The sequence below is a fragment of the Rosa rugosa genome, chromosome 1 (genome assembly GCF_958449725.1).
Source record: "Rosa rugosa chromosome 1, drRosRugo1.1, whole genome shotgun sequence".
NCBI classification, from domain to species: domain Eukaryota; kingdom Viridiplantae; phylum Streptophyta; class Magnoliopsida; order Rosales; family Rosaceae; genus Rosa; species Rosa rugosa.
This window is the reverse complement of record NC_084820.1, coordinates 24430255-24442354: the sequence shown is the minus strand read 5'-3', so window position 1 is coordinate 24442354 and position 12100 is coordinate 24430255. Positions and strand designations below refer to the sequence as shown.

Genomic DNA, 12100 nt, shown 5'->3' with positions numbered 1-12100 from the left:
GGTATATGTGAAGTATCTGCAAATTGTTCTTGTATTCCTATTCACATTCACTCTGTCTTACCTGAAAAGTAAATCAATGAAGGATTGTGAAAGGCTTATAAGTTGTCATGATTCCACCCTTAAATATGATGAGATAGGGGAGAAGACCTCATGTTATTTGAATTTTTCAAATTTTTTGACATTTTAACTTGGACAAATTTAAGATTAATTGAAGCTGAGGCTAGCTCGAGCTCGAGCTTGAGCTCATCCAAAGTAGTTCAAACTTGAGCCGAGCTCGAACGTGTTAAAACTTAAAAAACATATCAGCCGAGCTTGATCATATTGGTATTTCCTTGGCTCAGCTCGGCTCATTTACAATGTTAGAGTTTAATTCCTGCACATTATCCCTTCCACTTGTAAGTTATATATTCCGTGTAATAGTGCATTAATCGTTTGGTGATGATCAGGTTTGATAAAGAGAATGAAAATGATGGTTGACGAAATCTGTTTATGATACGAATCACTAACTTGAATTCACTTCACATCTGCATCTAGCCAAAGCAATAAGTGAATCAATGAATCATGTGATAAGGCTTGTAAGTTTCTATTCATCAATAGGAGAAGGAGCTAGATCTCCTCTGGAGAAGGGAAAAGAGGAGAGACAGGAAAGAGAGAAAGCATATTCAAAATATATATAGGGAGCCTATTCCAGCCTCAGAGACGTTGCTTCTCTTGTTCCAACATATTCAGCTACATATTCTTCAAAACCTCTCAGAAAGTAAAGGTTCCCAAAAAGCAGAGGATTAGAAAGAGGAACAGCAATTTTTGTCCACCTGGGAGTGCTTTTTGTATGACATCTTTAACAAGCTAAGCACTAAACGACTCCTCAAGCTAAAGCCAAAGCCTAAAATCCTGACTTAAACTACAAGTCAATCAAATCTCAAATAGGAGGAGTTCCCTTTCTTCTTCTCTCTCCTTTCTCTTTTTCCCTTCTTCCTCGACCCTTTATATAACCTGCACATAATAATGGTTATGAAAATTACCAAAATCCTGACAAACCCAATTGAAATAATAGCTAGCTATAACCTCAAATGGACTACCCTTCTACATCTTCATCATGCAAAGAAAGCACATCAACACAGATTGTGTTCTTTGACATAGAAACAAATGTACCCAATAGAGTTGGACAAAGGTTCTGGGTATTAGAATTTGGGGCAATTGTTGTTTGCCCTCGAAAGCTTGTCGAGCTAGACAGCTATAGCAGCCTCATTAGGCCAGCAGATTTGTCTGCAGTACCCTCAAGGTCCGGTCGATGTGACGGGATCACTAAGGATGTTGTTGCAAATGCACCTACGTTTGAGCAAGTTGCTGATAAGATATTCAGCATTTTGAATGGCAGAATTTGGGCAGGTCATAACATCCAGCGGTTCGATTGTGCTCGCATTAAGGAGGCGTTTTCGGACATTGGTAGGCCTGCGCCTACTCCTGTTGGGATGATAGACTCTCTAGGGGTACTAACTGAGAAGTTTGGCAGAAGAGCTGGCAATATGAAGGTATGTTACAAGAAAAATTTGAACTATATAGGTATTTTGAGGTTTAGTTATATCATGCATGCACTCAATTTTTATTTGCTTTTGGCTTCGAGAAGGTTCTAAACTAATATTAACTTGATCTGTATATGTTTAGATGGCATCATTGGCAACTTACTTCAAGCTTGGGCAGCAAAAGCACAGGTGAGGAATCACATTTTGTTTTTTTAGTAATCTCAAATCATTATCTGAATACTCCGATGTGATATCAGAATTCAGATATACAATATTAACATTTTATTGTGTATCAATGAAACAGGAGCCTTGAAGATGTTAGGATGAACCTGGAGGTCCTCAAGAACTGTGCAACTGTGCTGTTTCTGGTATTTTCATTGGACCTTATATTTTCATTTTTCTTCTTATGAGTAAGTGAAGATTTAATTACGCTGTGATATTTACTAGGAAGCAACCCTTCCTAGCGTGTTAGATGGCAACTGGCGTGGCTCTCCAACAGTTACAACTCGGAGTAGAAGTAATGGGAAATTGCCATGCCGAGATGAAACAACAAGCCGGAAGTCTCCCCCAACAACTGCTTTTATCGGATATCAAAGAGCAGTTCCATATACTCCAAGGGGGAGTTTGGGAAAGGTTATTCAAATCCTCTGTTCATTAGTTATTTTGTAGACTAGCTGTTTAACAATATCAACATCAGAAATGATTTAGAAGACAATGTAAGTGGTAACTACGTATGTGAGACTGTTTGGCAAGAGACTTGATAGCATGCATTTATTTTGAATACAGGTGACAGAAAGGGTAAAGAATCTATTGTGTAGAGCACAAGGAAACCAGCCTCTTAGTAACATATTGAAGCATTCTCATTCACTACTCCGGTGACGAACTGACGATTTACTAATCAAAGGATGGAGAGAAACTAATGAGATGATTCCCAAACCAATGCAATGCCATGGACAGCAATACATGCCTGTGTAGACAGATGCCTAGTCAAACTTGTTAGCACTAACTGTCTACAGAATTAGCTGTTCGATTAAATTTATTGATTTGTTATTCATTTATTCGAGCCTTGGCAATGTCCCACAAGTTGGATAGCACAATGCCAATGCAAAACAATAGTGCAGCTGTGCTGTTACTCTTGCAAATCACTGCCAAATCCAATTTCAGGAGCCATTTATTTGAAAAGAAAATTCAGTCTCAAAGTACGGATCTTGCAATTACATATAAACATTTCTAGGAGTAGTAGGCAACCAATTTATTCTGTCTCACCTTGCTGGTTGTCTACTACTATAAGTGAGAAGATTGAAACCATTCTCATCACACTACTTACGTCCCATCTTCATGTATTTACAAAAGTAGGATGTGACTATAGATTGTAGTATCACACAAACGTTAAGCAAAGCAACAAGTAATTCAAACGAGATTGATCGATACAGATCAACACACATTTCGAAGAAAATTTATTAACAAGTGGTAGCAATTTTTCCAGAGAAAGTTGCAGCCACAGCTTCTGCAACAGTCACAAAAACCCTTCCTCCGATTTTTCCCACAAAGTTGGAGAGCTTTAGTTTGTGAATCACTTGCCACCGAGGGTTTGCAATTGCTAACTGAGAAAGAGAGAGAATGGACACCGGTTTTTAAACAAAGGAGAATGGAAATAAAATGGGGTAACCAAAAGTGTGAAAGAATGAAAAAGCTACCTAGCTCATTTACCTCAATTCCTTCTGATAACAAATTCCTCTGCAGGTCATCTAGGGTAGCTATTCCAGATGTATCAATGTTGATCAAATCTGCACAAAAGTAACAATTAGTGAGACATATACAGTAACAGGAAAATATAATTTTCTTGAGAGTTAATTCCATGTACTTTTAATTTTCTTAATTAACCACTTACTAGACATGTCAAGAATGACTACTTGAATGGCATCTTTGGTGTTATTTCCTTTCAGGCCTTTTGCTTTGTTTGCAGTTATCCACCTCACAATTCTTGCATTTACAAATACAGATATAATTAGGAAAACATATTCTGCTTTCTGATTAGATTTTTGAGTACTAAATAATAGCAGTACCTTTCTCTAACGAAGTTGGCATTTGCAAAACAAAACAAGGCAGACTTGACACGAACTATCATGATCCCAGGAACTGTGACAGCCATAGGATATTGTTCGGTGTCACAAAACATATCAGTTCCAGGAAGTTTTCCAAGAGTTTCTGTCCCAGGTCGAATCGAGATGAGAATTATCTTTGTGAATGAGATTGCTACCTGCAACGACATACTCACATTATCTTTAGATAATTAAATATAAAACTCTATCATTGGAACTATAAACCCCTCAGACTATAGATCTATGTTCTTAGTTGCACACAAAGTAAGAGTGATTAGTTCATATGTTACCGCGACTAGAAGGCCTATCTCCACTGATGCAAACAGCACTCCAAAGAAGGCTCCTATACAAGCTAGGAAGTCAAGCTTATCCACCTTCCAGATATTGTAGATTTCATTGACATTGATCAGTCCAGGAAGGGCAGACAGAATTATTGAAGCAAGGATTGCTGTTGGAGTGAAATACAAGAGCCTTGTCAAAAATTGCAGTGATATGATCACCGTAATGGCCATGACAATGTTTGACACCGGAGTTTCACAACCGGCACTGAAGTTTACGGCAGTACGTGAGAATGAACCTGCTCACATGACAAGGAATTCAACTATATTTTGTATCTTGGTGTAAGCTATCATTGGTATATAATATAAGGCTACAATTTTCCACATATATGGCATAATATGAGAAGAAGAACATATGGAATGAAGTAAGACTTCAAGCCTTTTGACCAAAAACAAAAGTTTAAGCTAGCGCAGATAGGTGCAGGCTTTTACTTGTCTAAATTGGTGAAAATGTTGCCCAAAGCTCCTATAAATAATAGGAAAAGATAGAAGAGATTAAATCGAACTTACCAGTTGCAACATAGCAAGAAGAAAGAGATCCAACTATGTTCATGAAACCCATTGACATCATTTCTTTGTTCCCATTGATATGGTACCCTTTTATGGATGAAAAGGATTTTCCAACAGCAATTGCTTCCTGAATTTTGACAAATTCACTCATATATTAATGAAAATGCATTAAGTCAAGACAAACTAATTTGGTACTTCAATTTTAAGGAACGATTATAACCAACCGTGAGTGCAACAAGTGCGACTATGAGTCCAACTTTAGCCACATCTCCAATATAGGGGCTATTGAGCTGTAATAGATGAACTGAGCTAGGATTCAAGCCCTCTTTGATATGTTTTACAATCTTAATCCCATGCTTATCTGCCCTCGTGAGATAAACAATAAGAGTTGACAGTATAACAGATAGGAGAGGAGCCATGGCTGGCAACCAGAAAAGTTTCCTGTTCTTTCTTCCCTGCCAGGATCACCAAGAGTCATGAAAAAAAAGCCAATAAGGAACAAGTAGAATGCACATGAGGTTAAGACTTCAGAGTGTTACCACAAATCTTGAGATTAGGATGAAGCACAGGAATGAGCACCCAAGCATAAAATTATGAGGATTCCACTGTTAAGAAACACAAACAAAAGAAAGAGCATATTATGGAATAATCAATATATAGTCTATGTATAATTGTATACTAATTAATAGGGAGTAATATTTATAAGTTAAATGCTCTCGTGATAGACAATCTGACACGAACTTTTAGGCTTTAGCAACGGCACAATGTAATTTTTTTTTTTTTTTTTTTAGTGCATGATAAAGGGACTCTTGTTTGAATGTGTGGTATAACATGTAAGATATTCGGAAAAAGAACACTAGATAATCCTTTAGATCATAAAGAAGGCAAAGGGGACTGTACAGGATGATGAAATGAGGACCAAACAGCTTCCATGACAGAGATAACATCAGTACTGTTTGGAAAGTGAGTGATTCCAAGTAGTCCTTTCAGTTGTTGAAGGCCAATTATAATGGCTGCTCCTGCCACGAACCCTATGATTGCAGCATGGGAAAGAAAATCCACAAGAAATCCCAATCTGATGAAAAACCAAAAGAGAATTTCATTTTATGATTAAAAAGTACTAAGCATGCTATATCCACTATTCGGATCGAGCTAGTAATGATACGTGAACCACATTTTGGACTATAGACCACTGGTAGAAGTACTACCTGAAGATCCCGAAGGCAGCTTGAAAGATACCCGTGAAGAAAGTGGCAGTCAAAACAAGCTTGGTGTAAGCAATTGGATCAGCACCAGGATCTTGTAATTTCTGAAGCATTGAGGGCAGGAGCAGTGAAACCACAGCTACAGGTCCAATTGCTATCTCTCTTGAAGTCCCCATTATAGCATATATGAGAGGTGGTACAACACTAGTATCTGATAAGATCACAAGCAAAGGACTGATGAATATGGTTCAGCCCCATATAAATTCCAAAAAAAAATGGTAACAATTACAAGACTAGTTAAGTAATTATATTACTTACAAAGGCCATATTGAGGATCAAGCTTTGCTAAGGTTGCATATCCTATGCTCTGCACAAAATTCACAATAATTAAGACAGCAGTATAATTAACTCAATTCTAATGTACATGAATGTTTTCATTTGTTGAAGTCCACTATGTCACACCATCTGCCATATTATGTAGTCAGACTATAATTTGAAGGGAAAATTCTACATTATGATCTATATATATATATATATATATATAGACACACGCAACCGTTCGAGAGCTGACGTCTGCAACCCAGAAAAAGTGTGGACGTCCTCGAGAAGGCGGCGATCGCTGCGCTGCGGGTGTCGGACGCACTCTCTGGACATCCCGGTCGGCCTCAATCAAGCGGCGAAGGCAAAGGCGATCGGAAACTCAGCGGTGTGCGGCGAGCTCGCCGGAAACCATGGAAGCCCATCGAGCTCGACTTCGAACCCTTCGTCGACTAGTCCAGCCGCTTCTGAACTGCTCCAAGTCGTGCCCTGGTTTCGTCCGGCAACATAAATGCCGCCGTCGCTGCCCGATCGAGGCCGGAGGACACATATATAGACACACACACACATATAATTACAACTTTTAAGACTTAATTACTCACGCAAGAACCTACTTTATCTAATGAGGACTTTATTTACCTTAATTAGGAATTTTTTCTAGTTAAAACATGCGTTGTCAAAGTGTATCATGAGTCCTCAAAGTGGTAATATTACGTGAAATAGGACATATGTGTATGAGAAAAGTACTTGACCGGAACATTAGCATGTAAAAGAACATTACCTTTATGTGCCAGTTTAATTATATGCATGGTCATAAGTTTTGCTTACTTGGGGAATGCAGAGACTTGCTATGGTTAGACCTGCCATTAAATCATGCTTGAACTTCGAAATGCTATAGTTACGACCCCAAACAAGGATAGGAAATATCTCTCGCTGGACTGAAACTACGCTTTTCAGCATCGGCTGGCTCTTGAGGGACGAGTACTTGTTTCCACAGTAAGAAATGGTTTCCCTCACAGAGTCCATGAGCTCATGCCATAGACCTGGGGGTTCTGGACCATTCAGTACCCATTGAGACCTATCAACACTACTACTGTTTTTCTCAAGGTCAAGCATATGCTCCTCAGATGAGGCATCAGTAGTGGTTGATTGTTTGAAGTGTTTGGGGGAACCGTGAAGCATGACAATATCTTTTTGGCTTTCTTCACCTGAAAACTCTACAGACTCACGCCACGGACCCGACAGCCGGGGGGCGTTAAGCACCCAATTAGCCTTTTCATCGTCGCTGCAGGCAGCTGCTGAAGAGGCCATTGTTGAGTGAAATTTTCAGGGAAACCTGGAAAGGTGTAATGTATATATGCCTTTCAAAAGATGAAAGACAGGCACTAGAAGTGCAAAGTTTTTTATGCCAAAGTGCATATTGAGTTGAAGGACCTTATTAATTCAATGGTTCAGAACTTAATATTTATTTTAATCACTACTGAGCTCATAAAGTTCCCCCACTCACCCAATTCTTCTGAAAACAATGACCCTTACATTTACTCAAATTTGGAACCATTTTCTTTATTTTTCCCATATATAACAGCACATAATATGCATTAAACGTCGGAAATAGGGTCATGTTATTGGTGCTTTCTCTGCTAAGCTAATCTTGAAATTTCTAGCTCAGTTGCCGCAGAGGTGATGACATTCATCAAGACCCTAGTTAGTTAATACGCGTATTAAATGCGTATAAAACTTCAATACGCGTATAATTGAAAAAAACTTCAGTACGGCGTATTGAAATTGTAGACTCGGGTTTTTTCGCGTATTATTGAGTTCGACCTTTTAAAACACGTTTTATACACGTATTCGTTTTATACGGAGTAAAAATACTTGGAATTTGAAAAAAAAATTAAAGCGCTAGTTAATTAAAACGCGTATAAAACTTCAGTATGCGTATAATTAAAGAAAAACTTCTGTATAGCTTATTGTAATTCAAGCGCCTGATTATATTTTACTTGGGTGCCATATCCTTTTTTTCATGTTTTATCACATATCATAAATGATATAAAATAAAGCAAGAGTTTAGAGTAGATTATTAGTTATTTTCTTACAAAAATAGTGTTTTATATATCCGTATTTTTGAACCCGTTTTTTCTATTACTTGCCGAATTATACACGTATCATTCAAACTTATAAATTTGCCGTATCGCGTTTTTTTGACCTAATATTTGACCGTATCGTTAGACTAGGTAAACCGAATAATACACGTACGTTTCTTTGCCGAATTATACGCGTCCCGTTTTTTACTAACTAGGATCAAGACCATTGAACTAGCTCGGGTTAGACACGGAAAATATATTTGGTTGGAAGTAAATTTTTCTATCATCCTTGATTTTCTTCGCACTCCTAATTTAGTTTTATGGGTGTTTCGCATCGAGTGATGCCATTACTTGTATTACATTCTCAAATAAATTTTCACTCATCTCATATAATTCAGGAAGGTAATCAAGTTGCTGATGCATTAGATAATTTTGGTACTACTTCTACAAGCTTGATTTGGTGGGACTCTGTTCCACCTTTCATCCTTGCACATTGTAACAGAGACCACTTAGGTCTTCCAAACTTTCATTTTCTTTAGTTCCATGTTTGCATAAACTTGTGTATTTTTGTGTGTGTGTGTGTGTGGAAGGGTTTGCTTTGGTCCCCCTCCTTTGTACTCTTGTTTTCCTTTCTTAATATAAGAGGATGTGATGGATCTCTTCCTTGCATATCCAAACCTTAAGGGAAAAAAAAAAATAACGTTGGAAATAGGGTTTACCTACACACTGTATTTAAGTGAGTATAAAAGAAAGGAAGAGCATGTATAGGGCCACCTGTATACGGGCAAGAGCATGTTTAACCCAATTGCTGTTCCCTCACCAATGGTTATAGAAATCCTAAACCCTAACATGCATCTCTATATATAATATCGTTATTATCCAAATCTGAAACAGGTCATTTTTGATTTGATTAACAAGTAACCCTTAGGATTTGTACAAAATTATTTTTTGGTGAATAAATTTGATGAGTTGTTTTCAAAATCTTATAATTGATCGGTGGAGAAGAGACTTTGGTAGAATCCATACTTTTCAAAATCATTGTAGCAGGTAACTTGGAGGTGCCAATTGATAATTAAGGTGGTGATTGTTTATGCTCAGTTGACCTCCCACTGAGTTTGTTATTTGTTTTAAAAGCTTAACTAGTGCTAATCTCACTAAAATAAGTCCCTACAGGAACTCCATTGCATGTAGCGAGATCACAAGGATTTTGAACTAACTTTACATGCAGTGGTGTTCCCAACATGCCAAAGTATCTTAATTAGTACTAATTGTCACTAAAATAAGTCCCTACACATATCTAGCATGTTGGAAACTCCATTAAAAGTAAAGTATCTTTTATCGTAATGACCAGTTGACAAATTAGAATGTAAGCTGTGGCACCCGTGATTGCGATTTAGTTAATTATTTCTACATTTATAAAGATCTACTGATCCAATATTAATTTAGTTAATCAATTTAGAGAATTTTTATTAACAATATTCCTTACTTAGCTGATCTTTATAGTTTAAATTATTTATATTCATGTATTTCTAATTTAAGCACATGTATCCTATGTACTCACTAATTTTTTACAATTATCTTGTTAATTGATTAAGTATCTATAGTGGATCCTCTTTTATAATGATTGTGCTATTAGCGTAGCATATTTTCACACATAGTTGACAAATATGTTAAGTGCTGGACAAGATTGATTAAATGACTAAATTCAGGGGGTGTATTCATTTAAGAGTCTACAAGATTTTTTGACTTATGGATATTCAACTGAGATTTTTTTGTATTTTGAAAGTCTATGGGTATTCAATTGAGATTTTAAACAATCCTTTAAAATCTTGATTTTTTTATGCTACAGTCAAACCATGTGGCAATATGACATGGTTTGGCATATTCAGTCTCCATAAATTCATATCTCACATATAACGTCGTCAACTTCCAAGAATTTTATTTTAAAACAAGTTCTATCTAATTTCTAGAGCTTCTTCTTCTCCATCGACCTATGTTTTTTCGGGGTCGTCTTGGGTACCTTGATATATGTCATACCCTTATTTTTTTATTTTTTTTACTTTTAGTAAATTAATATAGTGGAAACCTACTGAACTGGTCAACAGGTTACCCAATTAAATATCGACATGTGTCATTTTTAAAAATAAAATTTACCATATTAACAACACACTCTTTCTTGATATGTAATATTGTTAAAAATTATGTAACAAGTATTGTCAAAATAATAAATTACACATAGTTGAACTACAATTACGACTTATGACAAATTGTTGTGGTTATTGTAATTGAGTGGTCAAAGATGTAAATATCATATTTGGACGACTTTTATCAAATTTAGAACCTTGATTATCAAGTGGAGAAGCTCCTTACAATACTAAGTTGTTACATATCTTTTGGTCTAATTTTAATTTTACCATGTTCACAACACAAATGTTGTCAGAATTGTAAAATGGTTGGTAATCTTGTAAATGGTATAGTTTTTGAAGTAATTACTACAATCAGAACAAAAGTTACCGATTTTACACCAATAGTTGCGAGTTATGGTAAAATATGTAGTCATTGAGTAATTATTCCATTAATGATATTTTTTTACCATTTTGACAACAAATTTGTTGTTGCACTTGTTAAATTGTCCATAAATTAGTACATTAGTTTAGGTTGAGTAATTACTATAAATAGGACAAAAGTTACCGTTTTTACATCAATTATTGTGATTGTGGTAAAATGTGTAGTCATTGTAGTAATCATTTCATTAATGATAAAAACATAAAGATTTACCACTCTGACAACAAATTTGTTGTCATACTTGTTAAATTGTCTATAAATTAGTACATTAGTTTAGGTGGAGTAATTACTACAAATAGAACAAAAGTTACCGCTTTTACATCAAGTGTTGTGGGTTGTGATAAAATGTGTAGTCATTGTAGTAATAATTTCACTAAAAGTAAATAAGGTCTTCGTTAGAGTAAAGTAGGTTCTCATTTGAGTAATTAAGTCCTAAAAGTGGTAATTGTAATAGATTCTCATTAGAGTAAAGTAGATTCTCATTTGAGTAAATAAGTCCTAAAGTAGGTTCTCATTTGACTACATTTAAAACAAATATTATTTATTTTTACACTAATTGTTGTCGTTGTCATAAAATGCATGTAAAAACAAATATTATTTGTTTTTACACTAATTGTTGTCGTTGTCATAAAATGCATGTAAAAAGAATTATATTTGGTTAAGGAAACTACTAATGATATAATTAATTGGTAATAAAGACTACTTAACTAATACTAATTTTGCGAACTTAGGTTAGGAGGTTTTTGTTTTTAATAAGGAAAAAACGTAATTTTCAATTGTGTAATTGTCCATTAATAACAAGCATTAATCAAGCATTAATTCACTAATAATAAAATTAATTAGTAATATAGACTATTTAACTAAAAGTAATTCGGTGAACCTAGGATAGAAGGTTCTTTTAAAGGTTCTTTATTAATTAATAGTCATAATAGGTTTGATAGTCAATTGATAGAATTGCCAAAATCGTCTATGATCAACTTGCTAGCTAAACCCTAAACCCTAAATCATATACCCTAAACCCTAAACTCTAAATAATAGGCAGTAGAGAATGATGTTATATTTATATTTTGTATTCTCATAAAATGTAGTTGTGTCTAGCGAATCATAGTGTTTGTTATAAGACATACATCGCGCACTACGTGTGTATCAAGTTCATATTGTAGATAGAACACAAAATCATAGTGTTTTTTGTATGACATACATGCCGCACTGCGTACATGTCAAGTTTCTATTCTAGATAGATGCAAAATCATGGTCTTTTTTTATGAGACATACATGCCGCACTGCGTGTATGTCAAGTTTCTATTCTACATAGACGCGAAATTATAGTTTTTATTATAAGACATACATGACGCACTGCATGTATATCAAATTTCTATTATAGATTATGTAAGTAGTGAGAGGTTGATATTAATGCACAACACATATGTATATGTATATATATGTATAGTTTTC

The 12100-nt window shown here is 35.5% G+C and overlaps 2 protein-coding genes across 2 annotated transcripts; one reads left to right on the top strand and one right to left on the bottom strand.

The window, feature by feature from the left end:
• Positions 1–135: 135 nt before the first annotated feature.
• Positions 136–2672, top strand: LOC133724351 (protein NEN4). Its single transcript, XM_062151051.1, has 5 exons — positions 136–1532; positions 1666–1712; positions 1828–1891; positions 1971–2156; positions 2310–2672. The coding sequence occupies exons 1-5, from the start codon at positions 1071–1073 to the stop codon at positions 2400–2402; spliced, it is 852 nt and encodes a 283-aa protein (XP_062007035.1). The 5' UTR covers positions 136–1070; the 3' UTR covers positions 2403–2672.
• A 38-nt stretch (positions 2673–2710) lies between these two features.
• On the bottom strand, positions 2711–7431 carry LOC133724349 (sulfate transporter 2.1). Its single transcript, XM_062151049.1, has 12 exons — positions 6825–7431; positions 5997–6045; positions 5682–5889; positions 5374–5548; positions 5013–5078; positions 4698–4928; positions 4474–4600; positions 3916–4202; positions 3590–3783; positions 3415–3506; positions 3234–3310; positions 2711–3127 (listed from the first exon to the last, which is right to left on the bottom strand). The coding sequence occupies exons 1-12, from the start codon at positions 7305–7307 to the stop codon at positions 2984–2986; spliced, it is 2133 nt and encodes a 710-aa protein (XP_062007033.1). The 5' UTR covers positions 7308–7431; the 3' UTR covers positions 2711–2983.
• Positions 7432–12100: the final 4669 nt, after the last annotated feature.

Excerpts from the sequence above, each read along its gene's own strand:
- LOC133724351 (XM_062151051.1), top strand. The coding sequence starts at position 1,071 with ATGGACTACCCTTCTACATCTTCATCATGCAAAGAAAGCACATCAACA. Across the intron at positions 1,892-1,970 it reads GTGCAACTGTGCTGTTTCTG|GAAGCAACCCTTCCTAGCGT; the intron begins GTATTTTCATTG and ends GATATTTACTAG. Across the intron at positions 2,157-2,309 it reads CAAGGGGGAGTTTGGGAAAG|GTGACAGAAAGGGTAAAGAA; the intron begins GTTATTCAAATC and ends TTTTGAATACAG.
- LOC133724349 (XM_062151049.1), bottom strand. The coding sequence starts at position 7,307 with ATGGCCTCTTCAGCAGCTGCCTGCAGCGACGATGAAAAGGCTAATTGG. Across the intron at positions 5,890-5,996 it reads TGATCCTCAATATGGCCTTT|ATACTAGTGTTGTACCACCT; the intron begins GTAAGTAATATA and ends TGATCTTATCAG. Across the intron at positions 3,784-3,915 it reads AGATAGGCCTTCTAGTCGCG|GTAGCAATCTCATTCACAAA; the intron begins GTAACATATGAA and ends ATGTCGTTGCAG.